This window comes from Entelurus aequoreus, linkage group LG04 (assembly GCF_033978785.1).
Source record: "Entelurus aequoreus isolate RoL-2023_Sb linkage group LG04, RoL_Eaeq_v1.1, whole genome shotgun sequence".
Lineage (NCBI taxonomy): Eukaryota > Metazoa > Chordata > Actinopteri > Syngnathiformes > Syngnathidae > Entelurus > Entelurus aequoreus.
Genome location: NC_084734.1, coordinates 81,516,625 through 81,540,513, shown reverse-complemented (window position 1 = coordinate 81,540,513; position 23,889 = coordinate 81,516,625). Strand labels below are relative to the sequence as shown.

The following is a 23,889-nucleotide window of genomic DNA, read 5'->3' as shown; positions in this document are numbered from 1 at the left end:
ATTATAAGTCTAACCCTCTAACCCTGACCCTAACAAATAACTCTAACTTAAAGGCCTACTGAAATGATTTTTTTTTAATCTAAACGGGAATAGCAGATCCATTCTATGTGTCATACTTGATCATTTTGCGATATTGCCATATTTTTGCTGAAAAGATTTAGTAGAGAACAACGACGACAAAGTTCGCAACTTTTGGTCGCTGATAAAAAAAAGCCTTGCCTATACCGGAAGTAGCGTGATGTCACAGGGGATAGGGCTGCTCACATTTCCCCATTGTTTACACCAGCAGCGAGAGAGATTCGGACCGAGAAAGCGACGATTACCCCATTAATTTGAGCGAGGATGAAAGATTCGTGGATGAGGAACGTGAGAGTGAAGGACTAGAGAGGCAGTGCAGGACGTATCTTTTTTCACTCTGACCGTAACTTAGGTACAAGCTGTCTCATTGGATTCCACACTTTCTCCTTTTTCTATTGTGGATCACGGATTTGTATTTCAAACCACCTCGGATACTATATCCTCTTGAAAATGAGAGTCGAGAACGCGAAATGGACATTCACAGTGACTTTTATCTCCACGGCAATACATCGGTGAAGCACTTTAGCTACGGAGCTAACGTGATAGCATCTGGCTCAAATGCAGATAGAAACAAAATAAATAAACCCCTGACTGGAAGGATAGACAGAAGATCAACAATACTATTAAACCGTGGACATGTAAATACATGGTTAATAATTTCCAGCTTGGCGAAGCTTAACAATGCTGTTGCTAATGACGCCATTGAAGCTAACTAAGCTACGGAGCAGCAGCGGCGGCGGGCGTTGTAGCTTTCGACGACACCCCGGCCGCCATCAGAGTTGGCAAGAAACATATATTTCCCCAAAGTTACATACGTGACATGCACATAGCGACACGCACGTACGGGCAAAGCTGTACTCACAGTAGCGCGTCTGCTATCCAACTCAAAGTCCTCCTGGTTGTGTTGCTGTAGTCCGCCGCTAATACACCGATCCCACCTACAGCTTTCTTCTTTGCAGTCTCCATTGTTCATTAAACAAATTGCAAAAGATTCACCAACACAGATGTCCAGAATACTGTGGAATTTTTCGATGAAAACAGAGCCTTTTGTATGGTGACACATTAAGTACCAATACTTCCGTTGCCGCCGTGACGTCATGCGCATATGACATCATACATAGACGTTTTCAACCGGAAGTGTGGCGGGAAATTTAAAGTTGCACTTTATAAGTTAACCCGGCCGTATTGGCACGTGTTGCAATGTTAAGATTTCATCATTGATATATAAACTATCAGACTGCGTGGTCGGTAGTAGTGGCTTTCAGTCGGCCTTTAAGTCTTTATGTTCCCCTAGTGTCCAAATAACTCTAAATTAAGTCTTTGTTACTTAGAATATGTTCCCCATACTAAAGTGTTACCAAAAACATATAACTTTGTCTTGAATTTGAAAAAAAATTACATTTTATTTTTCACTAAAGAAGGGTTCGGTGAATGCGCATATGAAACTGGTGGGGTTCGGTACCTCCAACAAGGTTAAGAACCACTGGTCTACAAGAAGAGCAAAAGTTTACCTTGCACACATAGTACGGTGCAGAATACTGAATATCTAAGAATGTTCACCATCGCTCAAAATGACAAATATGACACGGAAATATAGGATAAGGAAGTCGCCATCACTATGATGTCACCATGACAAAGTGCTCTGAATAAAAATGCAGTGAATCCACTGTTTAAATTGCCTCCATTTATCAATGTATTTGTTGAAGTATTTACCTTTTTTTTTTTTTTTGTCTCGTCCGTTCTCATCGCTCTCCATCCAGGATGTGATCTCCTCCCTGCAGGACCGCCTCTCACTGCGCTACATTGAGCACTTTGCCTTGGTGCTGGAGGCAGGCGGTCTCGACCAGAATCCAAAGTTGCATCTGCTGCAGGAGAACCAGCCCCTGACGCACGTAAATACAAAAAAAAAAAACTCCAGTCTAAAAAAAACAACTTGCGGATGAACATTCAGTATACGGTATCGTGGAAATGCACGGAGAAAGGAATAGGGTGCATATGGTTGTGAGAGGTGTGTTCTGTCTTCCCCCAGGTGGTGCATAGAACCTATTTCCAAGGAATGAAGTGTTTGTTTCGCATCTGCTTCTTCCCCAAGGACCCTGCAGACCTGCTGAGGAGGGACCCTGCTGCATTTGAGTACCTCTACATTCAGGTAATGCACTGCACTGCAAAAACTGAAATCTAAATAAGGGTGATATTTGCTTATTTTCTGTCTGATAAGATAATTCTTCTCACTAAGCAGGTTTTATGTTAGAGTCTTTTACTTGTTTTAAGGGTTTTGGTCCTAAATGATCTCAGTAAGATATTACAGCTTGTTGCTGAGATTTGATGACCTATATTGAGTAAAACATGCTTGAAACTAGAATATCAAGTGTTGCAAAGCTGTGTCATCAACACTCACAAGTATAAAACTACTTTTTCAAGGTAATGATTTCTTATTTCAAGAATGAAAAAAAAAATCATAACTTTGACACAATTGTGTTATTAAAACAGATAACAGCCAAATGGACTTTGCTGTTTTATTTTCAATGAAACAAGGGAAAATACGTACTCATATAGTTGGCAGAGTACAGTAAAATATTTAAACATTTAACATGTGACATTTCAAACAATTTTGAACAGAAATAGTTCATGCACATTCCGATAAATTCTTCAAAATGACAACAAAAAAAAATTTGGCCGGGGGCCGGGCTGTATGTATGCGCACTAATTGACTGAAAGAGCCCGCACTTGGCGCGATGATGTCATGTTATGGATGGAAAAATGCATTTTTAGAGCATATGATTTGCCTGAGCGGCTGGGTAGAGAACCTCGAGAGTAACAAGCGGTTGCCTTGTCGCCTTTCCATTAAAAACAATAAATTAGTTTGGTTTCTAGCATTTAATTCATTTAAGTATGTTTTTCAAAATATTGAGCAAAAAGGTCTCTTTTTTTTTCTACCAAGAAAAGTGCACTTGTTATTAGTGAGAATAAACTTATTGTTAAGGTATTTTTGGGTCCATTGAGGTTAGCTAATTTTACTTGTTTTGGAAAGTCTTGACAAGCCAAATTGTCTTGTTCTTTTGGCAGATAATTTTGCTTAGTTAAAAAAAAATACCCCTCATTTTTGTATTTTTTTTTTCTTGTTTTTGAACACTGACTTTTTGCAGTGTGGATTAAAGGGGTATTTAACAACGTCAGTACTGTGACTCTGTTAGAAAACCATCTTCTCCAAGAGCATCAAGGAGCTTTAAATGCTCTCCTGGACAGCTATGATAGTTGAGGTCGAGTATTTATCACGCAGATTTCATCTTTTTCCACACAGTATGCAGCTTCCGGGACATCAGAGAAAAGGTCGCCGCGATTTGAAAATATATTCAACCTCTAAATCAGTGGTTCTTAACCTTGTTGGAGGTACCGAACCCCACCAGTTTCATATGCGCATTCACCGAACCCTTCTTTAGTGAAAACTAAAATTTTTTTTTTTTTTCAAATTCAAGACAAAGTTATATGTTTTTGGTAACACTTTAGTATGGGGAACATATTCTAAGTAACAAAGACTTAATTTAGAGTTATTTGGTTAGGGTTAGAGGGTTAGGGTCAGGGTTAGAGGGTTAGGGTTATAATAAGGCCATGCCGAATAAGGCATTAATAAGTACTTAATAATGACTAGTTAAGAGCCAATATGTTACTAATTTGCATGTTAATAAGCAACTAATTAATGGTGAATATGTTCCCCATACTAAAGTGTTACCATGTTTTTTTACTGGTGCACAAGATGAACCGTGCATGAACATCACCTTGTTCAAACAACAAAACCAACACAGTGCATAAACTCACAACAAATTACACACCTGCAAATCAGTCAACTGTTGTAGTATCCGTAATACGCCGATAGGGAGAAGTTTTTATTTACACGATGAGTCGGGTGTGTTTTGACCTCCGCCGAACCCCTGAGCCCGACTCACCGAACCCCTAGGGTTCGATCGAACCCAGTTTAAGAACCATTGCTCTAAATGTTGTAGTTGGCTGAGGACAAAAGTCAGATGTTTAGGATTGGAATGGGAGTTTTTGAATCTGGACATGATATCAACTGATATTAAAACTTTCAAAAAATAACCTTTTAGACCAGTGGTGTCAAACTCATTTTAGATTGACTGATTGATTGATTGATTGATTGATTGATTGATTGATTGATTGATTGATTGATTGATTGATTGATTGATTGAGACTTCTATTAGTAGATTGCACAGTACAGTACATATTCCGTACAATTGACCACTAAATGGTAACACCCGAATAAGTTTTTCAACTTTAAGTCAAGGTCCACGTTAATCAATTCATGGTAATGTGATGATCGGGGTCCACATGGAGAAAAATCTACTCCCAAGTGGGCCGGACTTGCACGATAACTTAAAAATAAAGACAACTTCAGATTGTTTTCTTTGTTTAAAAATAGAACAAGCACATTTTGAAATTGTACAAATCATAATGTTGTTGTTGTTGTTTTTTACAATGACCTGTTGCAGTTAATAGTATTATATCTTTATTTGTCGTTATTTATATGTTTTGAATAAATTATGTGATAATGTTCATCAGTCAACTCATTGGTGTTAATTTTCAATACATCAAGATAAAAAAAATATATATCAAAATCAAATTACAGTGTGTCATTTAAGTAGTTTGATAATTTTCCTCAACTGATGTACTAACATCATGTGGTTTATTTTGTACATATGTAGCATCATCTACAAAGATACAAAGAATTGCTAATGCGACATCCAGTGGACACATTTAGAACAGCAGTTTATTTCATTCAAAAATTCTTAGGTTAACTGTTATACTTAGCAAACTCATCCCGTGGGCCGAATAAAACCTGATCCGGCCCTTGGGCCATAAGTTTGACACCCCTGTTTTAGACCCTAAATGTAATATTAGCACTCCTTTAAACACCACTGGTCATAGGAATTATTACAATGCAATGTCCATTTTACATTGTCTTTGAACCCCTATTTTAAGCCCAAATGTCCTTTTGGATATTTGATGTTTTGTCTATTTCCTGTCTATTTCCTACTTTTATAATGTGTTTGTTTTATTAATATACTGCATATACTTTTATGATTATTATGAAATTAAATGAGTTTATTTCAGTCATATAATCAACCATTTTGTGTGGTCAATGTAACAGCACAGATTATATATGTTAACAATCATACACATACACACACACACAAAAAGAAAAAGAATGACCAAAAAAGGAATAGGCTGAAGCCAAGGCTTATATTTGCCTATCCTATACATTCACTGAAAATTAGATTGCCAGGAATATCAACGTTCGAAAAATCAATGGGATGCAAGTAATCGTTGGTATATTTTATAATTGTCCATTATTTCACCTTTCAAGGCTTTCTTAAACCTTAACAAAGAACTACATGTCTTTAACTCATCACTGAGCTTGTTCCACCATTTAACTCCTAAAACTGAAATACATTTGTATTTTATATTCGTTCTTACTTTACATATTTCAAAAATCAATACCCCCCGAAAATTATACTTTTCTCATCTTAATTTAAATAACCTAAGAATACAAACTGGAATTGTGCTTTACTCCAAACACAATTTCCATTGTTTTTAAAAACACAATATCTGAACATTTTAACACATTAGAACTTATGAATAATGGATTGGTAGGTTCAAAGTAGCACACTTTGTGTATTATTCTAATTACCCTTTTTTTAAGTTGAATTATTGGGTCTATGTTTGTTTTATAAACATTTCCCCAAACGTCAACACAATATGTTGGATATGGAAAAATAAAAGAATAACATAACATATGCAGACATTTCTTATTCAGCATGTGTCATACTTTATAAAGAATAGCAATGGATTTGGATATTTTTCCCTTTATATATTCAATATGCGGTTTCCAAGATAATTTATGATCAATTATTATTCCCAAGAACTTAGTTTCATATACTCGATCAATTTCCACTTGATTTAATTTTAATTTTGCTTCACAATTTGTCCTTGCACCACTAAACACCATCAATTTAGTTTTCTTATCATTTAATGGTAACTTATTAATATCAAACCACTTTTTAGCTGAAGCAACTTAACCTCTATTATGCTCAAAACTTCCTTCAAGTCTTCTCCTGAACAATATACTGTACTTCTGTATTATCTGCAAACATAATACATTTCAATGTATTATTATTTTATTTATTTATGTATTTATTATTATCATGCTTTCTTTTGGTTATGAGAAGTGTCTTTGAGTACAGTACCTTGTAAAAGCCCTATACAAATTAAATTATTGATTTTTTAAACAATTGTTATTATTTGGACTGCAGAATATGTGTCATGTCTAAACCACCGCTATACAACTGGCGGCCCAGGGGCCAAATCTGGCCCGGAAATGACACCACACTGAACCCCGAGTTCAGTTCAAATTTTGGGAGACAAACATTTTTTCAGCAAATACCTAAAAACACTAGGAGTGCTCCTGATGTATAGAGGAACTTGGACACATTGGCAGATCCTTGCATTGATATTTTAACCTTGCTAGCAAACAGAACACTGGGTTCCAAACTTGTGATTTACATAAGCTAAGGTGTTGCTCAAGGCACCCCTATAAGTCCTCTCCTTTTTGGAAGTTATCTTTTGTAATGTGATTTATGTAGCTAAGAAGGTATTGCTGTAGCTTGTTTACTTCCAATACGGTCAGTAGTCATTTGTTCAACTTCTTTAGTTATACTAGTGGTGCTCCTCAAGGATCCATTTCAGGTCCTCTCTTTTTTATCATTTGGGCTATTCAACTGAAGAACACTAGAGTGCTGTCAGGGAAATAATATTTCACAAAATAAATACACCAAAATTAAATGTCTACTGTAGAGGACGCTGGTTCCTCGGAATATACAGAATAAGATGAACTTTTCATGAAATGTGGCCCTCAAAACAGTTTAGTTGAATATCCCTGGTCTAAACAGTCCAGTTCAGGCCTGATTTACTAAAGGTTTGCGTGTACTAAAACAAGTGCAAACTCGATAGCACACGCAAATCTGATCTACTAATCGTGTGCAAATTGGTTTGCGTTAAGTGAGCGGAATAAGGTGTGCAATCCTGTCTTCATTAATATGCAGAATATATGCTGATCATCAAAACGCTCTCAATATTTGAAGGAGAACATGCAAATATATTTATTAAAAAGCACGTGCAACATGATTCATCAACATTCACCACGGTTTTGTATGTATGGAAAATATGTACAAACTGCGTTATATACACGGCTGCAGAATCAGACGACGGTACCTATGACAGAGAATCCTCCGTCATATGTGTGTGTCAACATATTTTCATGGTCTGTCAGGAATTATAAATATTAGACATATTGTCTATTCAGCAACATCATTTTATAATTTTATAGCTGGATGCTGGGTGACCTAATGGGCTGATTAAAACAAATGTAATTGATGCGTTTTGGTGTCCAAAGGCGTTTTTTCTAATGCCGTTTGACTAGGATGGCGGAAGCTGGAATCGAACGTGGAACCCTCAAGTTGCTGGCACGGCCGCTGTGCCATCTGCGCCACGCCCCATAAAATGATGTCACTGTTCATCGGCGATCACTTCCACATGCAGTCAACTGTGACATGTTCAAGTTCCCTTAAAGGATTCGCCTTCTTGGCTGATAATTACAGAATCTACAGAGAAATTACACGAATGAGTCAAACATATTCGTCTTAATCAATTACAATCGCATTCACCTCTACAGCAGACAACTTTACATGGTTATCAGTTTGGAAGTTTTAGCACTTTGCAGTATGAATGGCATGACTCCCAATGTTTAATAGTGATGTTTGCAATGAACAGTTTTCAAAGAATCACATATGTGCACACAGAATCGCAATGATGTAATCAAGGAACGCTTCAGTATGGATTGGAAATCTGACATCACATTACGACTGGCCGCACTCCATATCTACATCACTGTGTCCTCGGCAAGGCCCAATCAGAAGATTTCTCTCAAGCATGTGGAGTAAGTTCACGGTCTCAAAATGACAACGTAAATTACTCATGTGTGTGAATTATTGTGAATTATAGCTTTTTTTTCCATATCCCAAAAACATGTATGTTGGATTCTTCGGAGAGTCCTTAGGTGTGAGTGTGAATGGTTGTCTATGAGCCCGGTGATTGATTGGTGACCAGTCCAGAGTGTACTTCGCCTCTAACCCTGCTCACCTGTAAACCCAATGACCACAAACCATGCAGATAATTATTTTCAGGAAGGTTTTGCCCTATCGCGTCCAGATGACCAACAATTCACTAACAAGTTATCTTTGTGTATTTGTTGCTCCTGAAAATGAATCTGGCACTGGCGGCTATTGCCCATAACGTCAATTACGTATTGCGTAATTGGTAGATAACTAACTCTACTTGGAACGCCCCCTTTTCATCACCAGACTTGATATGCCGCCCCCTCTTGGTGTGACAAGATCCCCTTTCCCCGCATAGACCGTGTGGATAAAGACATGTGAAACTGTTGTTTTGATCACTTAATTGCATGTTTTTGTCCCCCTGGTCCATGATTACTTCAAAGCTGATATGGTAAACAATATGAGCAACAAAGAAATGTGAAATAATTGCCATTTCTGGACTTCCCTGCTCTTCCATTGACACCATAGCCTGTGTTTCCTCATGCTCTTTCAGTATTTCTTCAAGCATCTTCAGGAAAACATCAGTAGAAGAGGACGAAAAAAGAATACTATTGGCTTACCTTCTTTTTCTCTTGTTTTTCTTTCTCTTGCCTTTGCATAGGTTATGCCTCAGTCTTTCACGCCTCCAACATAACGTAGTATTCTAATTGATCTTGTTTGTAACAAAGTTAGTGAATGAAGCGCACATTTTTAGTTGTTTCCCCATATTTCTGCACAATAACTCAGATATGTTAACACTGGCAAGCAGTAAAGAATATGAAGTGAATTATGGTCTAGAACAGGGGTGAGCAATTAATTTTTACCGGGGACCGCATGACATCGACAATATTTCAATAAAATTTTGCTCAATATTATTTTTTATATACTGTAAGATAAATAATATTAATAATAATAATAATTAATTGTAATAATAATAATTTCATTTAACCTAACTTAACTTTATACAAAAGCAGATTGCTTTTGATGGTTTTATTTTTAACACTGTCTTACACAACACTTCCTGATGTACAGTATAATACAATGCAAAAATGTCCATTTCTGCACAGGGTTAATTCCTGTCACTTTATCCTGCATCCTCTTTAAAAGTCCAACATTTTTCCCCGTCAGATTTGTACTACCATCTGTTGTCACACCTGCCAGCTTGTCCCATTTCAGTCCTAACATGTCCAAACACACATTTACCTATGTGAACAAGTCCTTACCTGTGATTGTCCCTTTAATTGACTGCATGGCTGCCAGCTCCTCCGTGATTTGAAAGTCTGCAGTTATCCCACGTAAGAAGATGAGCAGCTGGGCGGTGTCACGTACATCGCAGCTCTCATCCAAAGCCAGCGAAAAACAGTCAAAGTCGGCCGTTCTGTTCTTCAGCTGAAGCTCCAAGTTTCCAGCGATGGTCTCAACCCGCCTCGTTACAGTGCTTCGGGAGAGTGACACGTTCTCAAATGCGCCCCTCTTCTCCGGGCATATCAGCGCAACAGAGTCCAATAAGCACTCCTTAATAAACTCTCCGTCAGAAAACGCCTCACTTTTTCTGGCGATTTTGTGAGAAGTGACGAAACTTGTCCTGACGGCTGCATCTCTGGGGGGGTGAAATATGGCAAAAAGTCCTTGTTGGGTTTGCAGTTTTACCATCAACGCATCAGCCTCCCTTGCGCGCTCTTCATCAGACAGATTCCGGTATTTTTCCTTGTGCTTCGCCGTGTAGTGGCGATTCAAATTATATTCTTTAAACACAGCAACCAGTGTACCACACATTAAGCACACGGCTTTACCTTTAATTTATGTAAAGAAATACACAATCACACACGCGCATACGTCCACACGGAAGTAATACAAATAACGCTTTTCAAAACAAAAGCAGCACCATTGTATTGCACACTCGACATACAGTAGATACTTTTTATAATTTATTTTGTAATTTATGATTGGCCTCACGCGGGCCGGACAGGGACGCACAAAGGGCCGGATGTGGCCCGCGGGCCGCTGAATGCCCAGGTCTGGTCTAGAACATGTTTTGCTTTACTCATTATTGACGTGTTTCTTGCTACTTTATGTTGTATATTTTTTTACATGAGGTTCGCAGTTCATTTTATCATCTATTATTACACCCAAAAATGTATTTTCTTTTACCCTTTCAATATCTACTCCATCTATTTGTATTTGTGTTTGACTTTACCTTCTACTGTTACCAAATAGCATTATTTTAGTTTTACAAAATTTCCAAAACAGTTTGTGTCAGACTTAAGCAGCCCCGCTGAATATCATTCGGTTTTTATAAAAAACGGAGGTAAATTATTTATTTTTTTCAGCTATCATTAAAGAAAGAAACCCATTGCTTCGTGAAATCTTAATGTATTATTTCAAACCCCCAACTTACAATTAGCTTGTGCCATCACAGCCAGAGAAGGGCAATAGATCTACTCTTCTTGTAATAACGTCCACTGGCTATGACGAGTGTTCATGCAGAACGTAAGCCAGTCTCACCGAATGTGACTTCATGTTTAAAAGTTTCTTTAGTCAAATCATTAGAGTTATTTTTTTTTCTCCATCACAGAAAGGAGTGGGGACTTGAGCCTTTCCTTCCCCTCACACTGCTTCCAACAGTCAAGGAGAAGAATGTGTGCAAGATTCTGTCACAGCTGTTGAAGACCTACCAGCATCCACCACCATCGGGCAACAAGGTGCAACCACTGATAAGACTAATCTCTTGTCTGAGACATGACTTGACTAAAGCCGTACCCAGCACCCATGTTGTCTGAATAATCATTGTTCAAAAGTGCATCTCCCTATGTAGTTGCACAGAGGTGAGATCTGGAAAGTGGTGCAATCTTTCAACAAAATTGGTCTACTTTATACAATCTGAGGCATTCGTGTTTTTTGTTTATAGGGATTGTGTGCATATTTCTGAAGATTAGCGAGAGTAGTTTCAGTTTCATAAAACCACTGCCCGTGGACTACTAATTATCTCGAGGCGTTTCAAAAGGATTTTATGTATTGAATAATTGTTCTTGAGAAACAAAATCAAATATTTATTACTTTTACAGTAGAATATAGGTGTTCTCAGCAGAAAATATTCCTGCAGATGATTTACATATTTGGAAGCATTATTGTCCTGAATGTGGACATAGCCTGAATTTCACTAAGCAAAACAAAAAACAAAAGGCAGAGATGATTAACTTATCTTGTAAAATGAACTCAAAATGCCAATAGGAGATTTGACAATTCTCTACTGCCATTGTCCAGACAGTTTGTACGTCTTTTAAAAGATTATTGACAATGTTCTAAGACTATTACGCTGTAGTTACAGACCACCGTAAAGGTGAAGACAAGAAGCTATTGTATTTTGTGGTCTGTCCTGTTAAGTCTGTATAATTACCAACCCTGCAGCTTTGAAAAAGCTCCTTTGAGGTTTTGGAAGTAAGTGTTGCAGAAGCCTTTATCACAACATGTGTGGCTCAACAGTGCCACCATGAGGTTGTTTTGGAAGAATGAGCTTTGAATATTGTTTTCTGTTGACAGGTGCCTCCTCTCCAGGGAAAGCTGCAGTACATGCGTGTACTCAATGACCTCCCACCCTTTGGGGGAATACTGTTCAACACAGTTGAAATGGTAAACACATCTTTAAAGGCCACTGTGTTATTTTCATATGGATCTTAACATTTTAAAGGCCTACTGAAATGAAATGTTTTTATTTAAAAGGGGATAGCAGATCCATTCTATGTGTCATACTTGATCATTTCGCGATATTGCCATATTTTTGCTGAAAGGATTTAGTAGAGAACATCGATGATAAAGTTCGCAACTTTTGGTCGCTGATAAAAAAAAGCCTTGCCTGTACCGGAAGTAGCGTGACGTCGCAGGTTGAAAGGCTCCTCACATTTCCCCATTGTTTACACCAGCAGCGAGAGCGATTCGGACCGAGAAAGCGACAATTATCCCATTAATTTGAGCCAGGATGAAAAATTTGTGGATGAGGAACGTGAGAGTGAAGGACTAGAGTGCAGTGCAGGACATATCTTTTTTCGCTCTGACCGTAACTTAGGTACAAGCTGGCTCATTGGATTCCACAGTCTCTCCTTTTTCTATTGTGGATCACGGATTTGTATTTTAAACCACCTCGGATACTATATCCTCTTAAAAATGAGAGATAAGAACGCGAAATGGACATTCACAGTGACTTTTATCTCCACGAAAATACATCGGTGAAGCACTTTAGTTACGGAGCTAACGTGATAGCATCATGCTTAAATGCAGATAGAAACAAAAGAAATAAGCCCCTGACTGGAAGGATAGACAGAAGATCAACAATACTACTATCAGGAGACACCGAACCAAACACTGGACATGTAACTACACGGTTAATGCTGTGCCGCCTGTCAAAGCCTAGCAATGCTGTTGCTAACGACGACATTGAAGCTAACTTAGCTACGGGACCTCGTCAGAGCTATGATAAAAACATTATCTCTCCACGTACGCCAGCCCTCATCTGCTCATCAACACCCGTGCTCACCTGCGTTCCAGCGATCGACGGCGCGACGAAGGACTTCACCCGATCATTGATGCGGTCGGCGGCTAGCGTCGGATAGCGCGTCTGCTATACTCAAAGTCCTCCTGGTTGTGTTGCTGCAGCCAGTCGCTAATACACCGATCCCACCTACAGCTTTCTTCTTTGTAGTCTCCATTGTTCAATAAACAAATTGCAAAAGATTCACCAACACAGATGTCCAGAATACAGTGGAATTTTGCGATGAAAACAGAGCTGTTTGTATTGAGATACAATGTGTCCGAATACTTCCGTTTCAACCATTGACGTCACGCGCATACGTCATCATACATAGACGTTTTCAACCGGAAGTTTCGCCGGAAATTTAAAATTGCACTTTATAAGTTAACCCGACCTAGTGGCATATGTTGCAATGTTAAGATTTCATCATTGATATATAAACTATCAGACTGCGTGGTCGGTAGTAGTGGCTTTCAGTAGGCCTTTAAAGGTCGAATATTACATACACTACCTTAAATAACTAAGTCTCAGTGTCCCACAATCGTGTATTGAAAGTGCGTTGCCAAAAATTTGCATTGGTGCTGTACTTCATACAGTTTAAAAGTAAGGGTCTGTCCCCAGAGAAGGGTTTTTAGGTGGAAACGGTGAAGATATGTTCCGTTTCAGCCTTTTATCCCCACGCAAACTGCATTTTTGGTGGTCTGAAAAGTAAGTATTTGAAAACTGGCTCCAGAGCGGGAAGGTCTGAAAACACTGGTGTTGTCGTTTCCATGGGGCGAAGGAAGCCGCCAGAGTACCCGAGAATTATGTCATCTCCGCCCCGACAGGAAGAAGGCACGCTTAACAGCTGTCAACAACAAAGCTATGATTTGGCTGTACAATAATTACCATTAGCACTATGGCAACAAAACCTCGTCGTCATCTGTCAACTAGAGATGTAGTACAGACACATACACAATGATGATAACACGCGTCATATTATTTCAAAGCTTGGGCCTCTAGAAGAACGAGTGCTTGTTTGTCTTCTTTACTTAGAGACTTAGACTTCCTTTTATTGTCATTCAAATTTGAACTGTACAGTACAGATAAGAACAACATTTTGTTGCATTAGCTACCATGAATTGATTTATGTGGACTTAAACAAGTTGAAAAACTTATTTGGGTGTTACCATTTAGTGGTCAATTGTACGGAATATGTACTTCACTGTGCAATCTACTAATAAAAGTTTCAATCAATCAATCAAGCTCGTTGTAGTGCAGGAGAAAAGAGAAATAAGGTGCAGATATAAATAAATAGATTACTGTACAGATAAATATATTGCACTTTTGCATATGCATCCACATTTATGGATGTATGTTATATTGTCTTTATATTCCAGGGAGTTAATCCGTTTTGGGGGGGAATTGAGGGGATTATTTTAATGCGTTCAAGAGTCTTATGACCTGAGGGAAGAAGCTTTTACAGAAACTGGAGGTTCTGCTACGGAGGCTGCGGAACCTCTTTCTAGAGTCCAGCAGTGAAAACAGTCCTTGGTGGGGGTGGGAGGAGTCTCTGCAGATTTTCTGAGCTCTGGTCAGGCAGCGGCTTTTTGCGGTTTCCTGGATAGGAGGAAGAGGAGTCCTGATGATATTTTCTACTTTCTACTACTGTACACTACTGATAAAACTAGTGTTTTACCGTTATATACTGTAATTTAAAGTACTAGTGATGTTTAATATTGTATAACTTTTTGTTTTAAGTGTGTAATGAGAATGAGACAATGTTGTTTAATTTTAAGTTAAGTGAAAGTACCAATGATTGTCACACACACACTAAGTGTGGTGAAATGTGTCCCCTGCATTTGACCCATCACCTTGTTCACCCCCTGTGAGGTGCCGCGCCCGAGAATAATTTTTTGGTGATTCAACCCCCAATTCCAACCGTTGATGCTGAGTGCCAAGCAGGGAGGCAATGGGTCCCATTTTTATAGTCAGTATGACTCAGCCGGGGTTTGAACTCACAACCTACCGATCTCAGGGCGGACACTCTAACCACTAGGCCACTGAGTAGGTTTTGTGTGTGTGTGAGTGCCTGTGTACTATTTCCTTTTTTATTTGACAAGATTCGCTTTTTAAAATAGTGCACAGTATCAAACAAAAGACTGTATACATTAATCCATGCAGACAATATCCAACATCCTCTTCTTTATTTTCCCAGTTGTGGGCGCCTCGGTGGATCCTTCAAACACGTTTTATTTAGTCTCTTCTGCGGCTGTCGGGTGTCTAAGTAAACAATTTAGAATGTTTCATCACATTATTACTATGTGTGAAATATGAACAATGTTAGGAAATAGGAACAACACACCAACACACAGATTATGCATCATAACTTAACACTTACATTATGCTAGCTAAACTAGCTATGATATGGCATAACAAGTAGCTCGTAGCAGTTAGCTCGTCAAGATTCAAGTACGATTAAACTTACCAGAAGCGCATTTCTACTTTAGTTGTCCACTCTAAGACTCCAAGAGACAATATATCGCTGGTTTGACTGTAAGTATTCGAGGACAGCTGTACAATGAGGCGAGTTTCAGTGGATGAAGAATCTTCAGGACTCCCGGTCAACATTCTCTTGATATTTCACAGTTTTTTTATTTCCACCTCGTCCTCTGTCCAAACAAAAGTGTAACTTTGGTTGTGCGCTTCTGCCCTCATCACTTTTTGTTGTGACGTGTGACTGGTGAATAGAGAATAGAATTTTAGGCGCGTGCGCGGTTTCTTCTATAGTTTTGGTGGTTCCGGTGGCTTTGTTTGCATGCAGCGCCACTTATGGCGAGGTAGTGTATGACATCATCCTCACCCAGGAAACGTTTCCGTCTGAATGTGACTCACTATTGATAGGACAATGTGGGGACGCATTTTTTTGTAACCCAAAACAAAAAAACAAACATTGCTGTGGGGACATGCCCTAAGACAAACCATTTTGTATGAGCTGTTTGACCACGCCTGTCTCTGACAGAGTGTGTGACTCCAAGAAGTTGAACTGTTGTGAACTGTATCCTCTTTTTACACACACACTGTAACTCTGCTCTTGTCCAAAGTAATAGATGCCATATGTCACATACAATAATGTAACATTAAGGAGTGGGACAAGAGGACACAAATGTTAATAACATTTGCATAGCTCTATGTGTTGCAGTGCCTGTAATACAGTCATATTTAAACAGCAACATTATGCTCGGTTAGTCTATTCCCTGAAGAAAAACAAAATGATAAACACACAACTCCCAAGTCTGTACTGACAGTTAGTTGGCAGAGCACCAGGCGTTATATTAAGATGTGAAGTGAAGCCTGTTCTTTTACAAAGCAGTTTTCTGTGAAGTGGTGGGCGAATACACAGGGTGGGTACACCTATCATTCATCACGCCCATGAGGAAGGAGATGTTTCTTTCCTGGCATCATAAAAACCTGCAACTTCAAAAGTACTGTTTTAAGCACGTCTTCTCTCAAAAGTGTAGCAACCAAATTTCTTCTCGTGTGATGGTGCAAGAGAAACATATTAGTCGTGTGTGATCTTTTAAAGACGAATATTACCGATGTAGCGGTCTTTAGAATTGACTGTTTAAGGACATTATTTTACCCGGAATATGTACTTCACTGTGCAACCTACTAATAAAAGTCTCAATCAATCAATCAATCAATCAATCAATCAAACCCATGTAACTATTCTGCATTGTTCTACAGGATGAAAAACAATCAGCCACAAATCTTCTGGTTGGTCCTCGACATGGAATCAGCCATGTGATTGATCTGAAAAACAACCTGACTACCGTTCTGACAGAGTTTAGTAGGATATCCAAGATCCAGCTCTATCGAGAGACCCAAGGAGTGGCACGTGTGGAGGTGTCAATCCACGATGGAAAGGTATTACAACGCTGTTTTACTTAAAAAATGTATTAAATATGATGACTACTTCTTCCTTATTGATGTTTAACATTCCCTTCCCTGCTACCCTCTGCAGCCGCTTGTGCTACTCATGGAATGGCCTGATGCCAGTAACTTTGCCTGCCTCATCTCTGGATACTACAAACTGTTTGTAGACCCAAAAAGGAACATTTACTTCAGGATCCCTGGTCAGTCTCATATGACCAAGGCAGGTATGTTGGTACAAAACACAACTGACTTCAAAATCCTTTAGGGCATTTGTAGTGCATCACAAAAGTTACACGGTATTGCCTTGGGACAACACAACACAACACAACAGCATGTTAGAATAGTTGGTTTATTATATTTGTTGGCTAATACATTGCATAGACTGAACATGTAATAACGTTGAATTGACATCACGTGGCACCTTCTGCTGTCTGTCATCTTCATCTTGGCTCATCAGACAGACATACTCATTCTTTTTCCTGCAAGCCAACCATAACATTATGGAATTCCAGTGTGCAACCTTTTGCTGTGATCTCAAACTTTTGTTCAAGCATGAACAGATCTACTGCCATTTGCTGTGTCTACCTGTAGTCTGCATCAAGGAAGGATCGTCATACCATCACATTCCACCTGAACCTAACCCTACAACCTCAGACGTCAGCTTTCAACATCCATTTGTGAAATAAAAAATACTCCACATGAGATCATCAACTGTTGCCTCTGCTTTCCCATTTGGATCTTCTTAAAAATCAACCAAACAAATGTTTTAAAGCCTCAAACTCTTCACTGCTCTGACAATTCTGTCCTCAGATTACAGAAGCTCCCACCATTCACACCCGCGCTCTGGGGCAACCGGATTACCAAGTGGAGGGCGAAGAGGGGATGAGAGAGAAAACTCGCACAGAGATACAGGGTCTTCCAGGGCCGTAGCCCCTGCAGAGTCTCAACATCTAGGTCTGTGTCATTTCCACCTTCAGGAACAACAACAGTTTCAGGAGCTCCAAGCACACCCTGAAGCTGAACTTGACATCAATGAGAACTTTATTTCCCAGGAGGCCCCTGGGCGGCCCCGCACCAAGTCAGAGCCAACGCAACAGAGTACCGAGGATATTGCTGGGGTTTCAGTGAACCCCCCAGTAGATAATGCAGGATTTAGAGTCCGAGCTCAAACATTGGCTCAGACGCAGAAAGCACCACGGTTCTTCTGTGACTCCTGCAAAGACAGGCAGCGGAATGGAGATTTGTCAACAGCTGGGAACAGTGGTCGAAGCTCAGGAAAAGTGTGCTCTAGTGCTTGTGCTTCTCGAAATGGAGGTAGCGTTGACCTCATGGCCCTGCCGCCCCCTGGGAATGAGGACGACGATGAAGAGGAGCCACCCGTTGAAGGCGAAAAGCTGCAGCTACCACCACCTGCGATTGCTGCCCCACCACCTGGCTTTAGAGACAACAGCTCTGATGAGGATGACTCAAAGAGAGGAAGGAAGGCTCGAACCAGCGGCAACACAGCAATTACCAGTGGGAAACAGCGCCAAACTAAAGAAGCCGTGCCTGTGACACTAATTGATAACGTGGCTACAAGAACAGTTCGAGATCATGCACAGGAACTTGACGATGCTTTGGTGTCCACCTTACAGGCTCTAGAGGCTTTGGCAGCTTCTGAGGAGTATCCCCATCCCCACCAACAGCCAACACAGACTGCAGGTCAACAGCCTCAGTCATACTATCGTCCACATCTCAGTAACTGTAATCAGACTTTTACACTACATTTGCAGTGTAGAATCACCTGTTTTCCTACAGAGAAATGGCAACCAAATGTTACTATTTCAAATGGCAGTAATTCATATATAATGGCTGCATAAACACATAATAAAAGAAAATTAACACCCTATTGTAATTTAACATTACTGATTACTAAACATAGACAAAAAATAGTTAAAGACAAGAGAAAAAAACCTAAGCCGCAATAGTTTTTTACTTTTACTTTATAAATCCTGTCCCTTGAAAATTGTATTACCTCATCCTGGCTTATTTATTAAGAGAACAAATATGGCATGCACAGTTATTTGTCTCTGAGCAAAGAATGTCCAATAATGTAGTGATCATTTAGAATGGCAAAAACTGAATACCAAGAGACTAAATAGAAAAACTGGACACTGCTTAAGATGAATCCACATAGTTGCAAATGATTGATTACAAAGCATTTTTAATGGTGATTTAATTTTTGTAAATGTACCCTATATTTCCTTGACCATCCTACTCATGTGCGTTTATGTCCCATTCCTCAGGGCTCATCGTATTGGCTGCTATTACACCAGAGTCATCGTTGGACTCAGGCCATGAGACCAATTCTTCTGAACTGACAGATGTTTCTGAGATGGTTTCAGCGATGAAGCAGAATCAAAACCAGGCTTACCTGTTAACACATCATATAAACAAGGAAAGTCGCCTCTGCCGCCGCGACTTTCCTTTGGCAATCCCTGGATGCACAGCAAAGACAATAGGGACAGGGGCATTTTCTGTGGGTCAGATACGTGCTGGATGTCCACCCAAGCAAGTAATTCTCAGCAAGACTGTACCCTTCAAAGTCGACCCTTGTCAAGACTCTGGAATTGTTGGTGTTGTGAGGGAGCATAGAAGCAATCAAGATACTATTCAGAATGAACAGACACTTGAATTAAATGCAAACTTTGATTCTACTAAAGCAAACATTCATAATCCTACATCTAAACCAGCTGAAGAACTTAAAGTGTCTGAGGTTTCGCTTTCAGCACAAGTCACTAAAGATCCAAAGTCGTCCAGTGTCACTGGGGATATTCAAAGGCTAAATCTTCCTGATGGCGTAAAGGAGAAGACAACACCACCTCTTAATACAGACAAAGCCTTATCTGTTCTATTACCTGTGGACAGAACTGCCTCAGCCAAGACTCCCCTGACTAATATGTGCCAAGACGCCGAGACTGCCTCTAGCGAGACCAGTAAGCCTTCCAGCTCGACAGAATTTCTGTCAGTTAATGATCTTTTCTGCACATGCCCGGTGCAACAGGGACCCGGGCCTCAGTTGAGAATCAAAGATGCACAGGTTCAGAAGGTAGTAGTGTTTCAATCCTCATCCCCTACTGATGATGAGCATCTACGAGCAAAAGGACTCTTCTTGGCTAACAACAAAGAAAATGCCATAAAAATGGCAGCAGAATGTAATTTGGCAAAACCAAGTCCTAAAGTGCAGATCAACTATTCTCCTAATTTGCCTCTAAAAGCAGAGAGAAAAGATGAAGCCGATAGCATGACAGATGTTGTCCCTGGTAAATCCCACTCCGAGCCACAGATATGTGTCACAAAATCATTACCTAATTTAGAGGATAACACACCAATATCCTCTTTAGATAAGGTATATACTCTGCCAGCGAGAGAATCAAAGAAAGTGGGCAGTTTAAAGGGGAAATCCCAGCGCAGTGCCCCTTTTTTGAGCATTAGAAATTTACTTTCAGCAACGTTTCCGGCAAGAATGAGGAGGGAAACAGATGAGCGAAGGGCTCAACTGCAAAAGGTTCGTCAGTACGAGTTGGAGTTCTTAGAAGAGCTGCTGAAACCCAAGTCCTCACAGGGAGAATTTTTGCCCCAAGGATCCTCACCTGTGCCCTCAGGGACTCCTTGTGCATGTCAGCTACGCAACAGCCCTGTCCTAAAAGCACCAGGTATCTCCAGGGAGCAGAGACGTAGCTGTGACTGTAAGAGAATGTGTAGAGGTATGAGGTTACCTGATACGCCAGTTGGCTCCATGACAGAAACGCAGAACAGAGGCAGGGAGAGAACTACAGCAAATACCCCTCCCACGGTCACCAAAGCACCTCATAGTGAAGGTGCTACAAGGAGATCTCAGAATTTGGAAGTCAAGACTGCACGAATACGTTCCATCAGCCTTGAATCAAGGGAGCCAAGGGGAGAGCAGGGCTCCTGCTTGCCAACTGGTACCTCACAAACAGACTACGTGGAGGAACCACAAAAACTCCAGAGGCGATATAGCATTGGAGAGCTCGATAACAATACTAACACTCCGGTTTATGCTGAGGTGAAGCCCAAAACCAAAAGTCTTGAGAAAGAGATGGAGAGAGTGAGGGCCACAGGATTGAGGCTGCCGACCCCAGTGGAGCCAATTCATACACAATCTCTTCAGCCGGACGGGAAGGGGAAAAAGAGTGTGTTTTTTATACAGAGCAATGAGTTATTGTGTGAGAATAAAGGAGAGACCGCGGAGGTTCTGCTGACCTTGCCCAGCGAAGACAGCGACGACAGGGACAAATGCTGCTCATTCTGTTTCTGCTACAGGAAATGTGAGGCAGCAGATGAGAGCAGTGAGAAGGACGAGTTATCCTACTCCATTCCCCTTCAGGTTCTTCCAGGTATGGAGCTGGACTCAAGTACCTTCCCTGTTGTTAGCAAAACCCTCCAGGTTCTTAATGCAGAGGACTGCAGTGTAGAAGAAGACACAGAGAAAGAGCCGCATGCACAAGAGATTGACCTTAGAGCATGTGGTACACTGGAGGGGAGCCTGGCACGGGTCCAGACCCTACAGGGGAAATCCTTCAGCCTGCCTGATGGCTTCCTAAACGCCCAGTTGGATGCAAATGAGTTATTAGCTATCCTGCGTCAGTGTGCAAACAGCCCACAAGCTGAGGGTGAGGCTCGTCTTCAACCCTCACGGATTACAGAGTACAAACAGGAGCTGGCGGTGCGCTTCAAAGAATTCCGAGCATCTTGTCGAAGAGTGGCGAGTGTGGAAAAAAGCCCGACTTGTATGCTCGCCGTTGTCACAGCCAGCTTTCAAGTGTTGTGCGAATTAACGCAGACCTTCATTAAACTGGTCCGAGGGGTTCGCACAGAAACTCAAAGACAGCAGCTGTTGAGGAAAGTGGAGGAAGTCGCTATTAACTACACTTTGCTTCTCCGCGCAGCGGAGGAATCGATGGGACATTCAAGCAGCCTGCCAACGAAAACAGTGAGCCCTCAAGTGTCCTCCAACACCAACAACATGAGCTCACTCACCCGACCCATCAAAGTGCTTTCTGCCCAATAAGGAGAACTTTGGCGGGATTGTGAACAAAACCAACTTACGCGCATTAATTATTTATTTATTGTTTACATTTTTACTGAATGTGAAATGGATACTCAATGCAGCTGTTCCATCCCATGTTTACAGGCCCTGAGGTAGCCTTGTGGATATTGCTCTGAAATGTAAAGATTCACCAAACCAATGCACAAGTGAACAGAACCCCAAAAAAGACTGGGTGATACAGGGCTAATCACCTCATCAGTATATTATCAAAACAAATAATTCAATATCGTATATTTTATATGTAGTATAGATTTGAGTTGTGTCTACCTAGAAAATGTTTAAAAAATTGTGAAGAAAAAGAGTGATAAATATATTTAAAGAGAATTATTAAGATAATAAATATATGCTCTGGACATTAAAGAGAATTGGTCAAGTAGCGACTGCTGTAAAGTGCATAGTTTAAAGCAATGGTTGGTGACTATGTCGATACGTGGAACTAAATGTTGTAATGAAGAAATTTCTGTTGGCTATGTCGGACATATTTAAGACATCAGCGCCAGTGTTGGATAATAAAAACCGCTCAAAGCCAAGCGCAACTTATTAAACTTAGTCATGCTGACCCTATTGGTATGCACTGGGTATCATGTAGCAGAGACCCAAGTAACACTTTTATCCTCTGTACTATACCATCCTGTAGAGAAAGAACGCCCACACTGCACCCAAATACAAAATATGTGTTAACACCATCTTGCTTCACAATGCCACTTGCATCTCACTATTCATAAATTAAATGATAAATGGGTTATACTTGTATAGCGCTTTTCTACCTTCAAGGTACTCAAAGCGCTTTGACAGTATTTCCACATTCACCCATTCACACACACATTCACACACTGATGGAGGGAGCTGCCATGCAAGGCGCTACCAGCACCCATCAGGAGCAAGGGTGAAGTGTCTTGCCCAAGGACACAACGGACGTGACTAGGATGGTAGAAGGTGGGGATTGAACCCCAGTAACCAGCAACCCTCCGATTGCTGGCACGGCCACTCTACCAACTTCGCCACGCTGTCCCCATGTCATGTGCACAATAAGGCAGTTTTTTTTTGTAAATGGACAATCCAGACGCAATTAAAACATGAAGAGAAAGAAGGTGCACCATGGCCCTAGAAATGCTTAATATGTGAATTTGGTTGTATGTAAACAAGCAAAAGGGACATGATGGTGTGCTCCCATATAGCGCAAAATACTACATACTGTAAAAGATGCTATAGTTTTAAGTACACTCATCCAACAGCAATGAAATAAGCTTACTCTTCAAATTTCACACAGCTTCCGGATTTAGAACTGAAGTTGAAATAATGTGTAATTCAGTGTTTTTTCCCCATCTTTCAACCATGAGTTTGACATCATTCTCATATCTAAAGCCTTCATAGGATCCTGTGTCATGTTAGGTTGTCATCAGGCGCACTATCAATTTGCTTTCTGTGTGCTTTTGTACATTGTGCAATCTAGGACATATATAAGAAACACACAAAGTAGTTTTATATGTATTTTAATAAAACTAACACATCAGCCTCCTGTCTGAAGTCTTTGTGTCACACCCGCTATCAGAAATGGAAAAAAAAAAAAAAAAAAAGATGCTTTCACACTTGTGAATATGTGAACTGGCCCATTTTCTATGATTGAAAAAAAAGAATAAATTATATGAAATGCTGATTACATCACTGTATCTTTTCTTTCTAGTACAGTAAATACATCTCAAATTAAATTCTACCAAAAATGTCCCATGAATCATAAATTCTACCAATATTTCCCATAAATCATTTGGGGTGCTTGATTGTGCCATTTTTAGATGTGACTGTGACTCATTATTCAACAATATTATTGTATTGATATTTACATAATTAAACAATAATAATGTATTGATATTATGTCCACCAACGTGGATTGTGGTTGTTGTGGCATTTCTCATGAACATATACAGTCCATTCTACCATTCTTCATAAGTTTCTCAACTTTTGTACATTGTCCTTTGATAATTATTGTTTTACAATAGGATAGCATACGTAGTATGTGAATATTTTTTAATTTGTCGTATTTAGAAATTTATTACACAAAACTTTAAATGTAAATATAAAGATTTGTGACTTAC

The 23,889-nt window shown here is 40.0% G+C and overlaps 2 protein-coding genes across 4 annotated transcripts in view; both read left to right on the top strand.

Annotated features, from left to right (window-relative positions):
- LOC133649070 (FERM and PDZ domain-containing protein 3-like) overlaps nt 1-23,602 on the top strand; it is a 58,335-nt gene extending 34,733 nt beyond the window's left edge. Inside the window, exons 7-15 of the mRNA XM_062045840.1 lie at nt 1,839-1,970; nt 2,108-2,227; nt 7,950-8,086; nt 10,819-10,945; nt 11,784-11,873; nt 16,495-16,674; nt 16,772-16,907; nt 17,494-18,384; nt 18,969-23,602. Of these exons, the coding sequence (XP_061901824.1) occupies nt 1,839-1,970; nt 2,108-2,227; nt 7,950-8,086; nt 10,819-10,945; nt 11,784-11,873; nt 16,495-16,674; nt 16,772-16,907; nt 17,494-18,384; nt 18,969-21,757 (4,602 nt within the window). The 3' untranslated portion in view covers nt 21,758-23,602. The remainder of the gene's footprint in view (nt 1-1,838; nt 1,971-2,107; nt 2,228-7,949; nt 8,087-10,818; nt 10,946-11,783; nt 11,874-16,494; nt 16,675-16,771; nt 16,908-17,493; nt 18,385-18,968) is intronic.
- nexmifb (neurite extension and migration factor b) overlaps nt 1-23,889 on the top strand; it is a 667,809-nt gene that overhangs the window by 231,736 nt on the left and 412,184 nt on the right. The gene's annotated exons all lie outside the window — the stretch shown is intronic.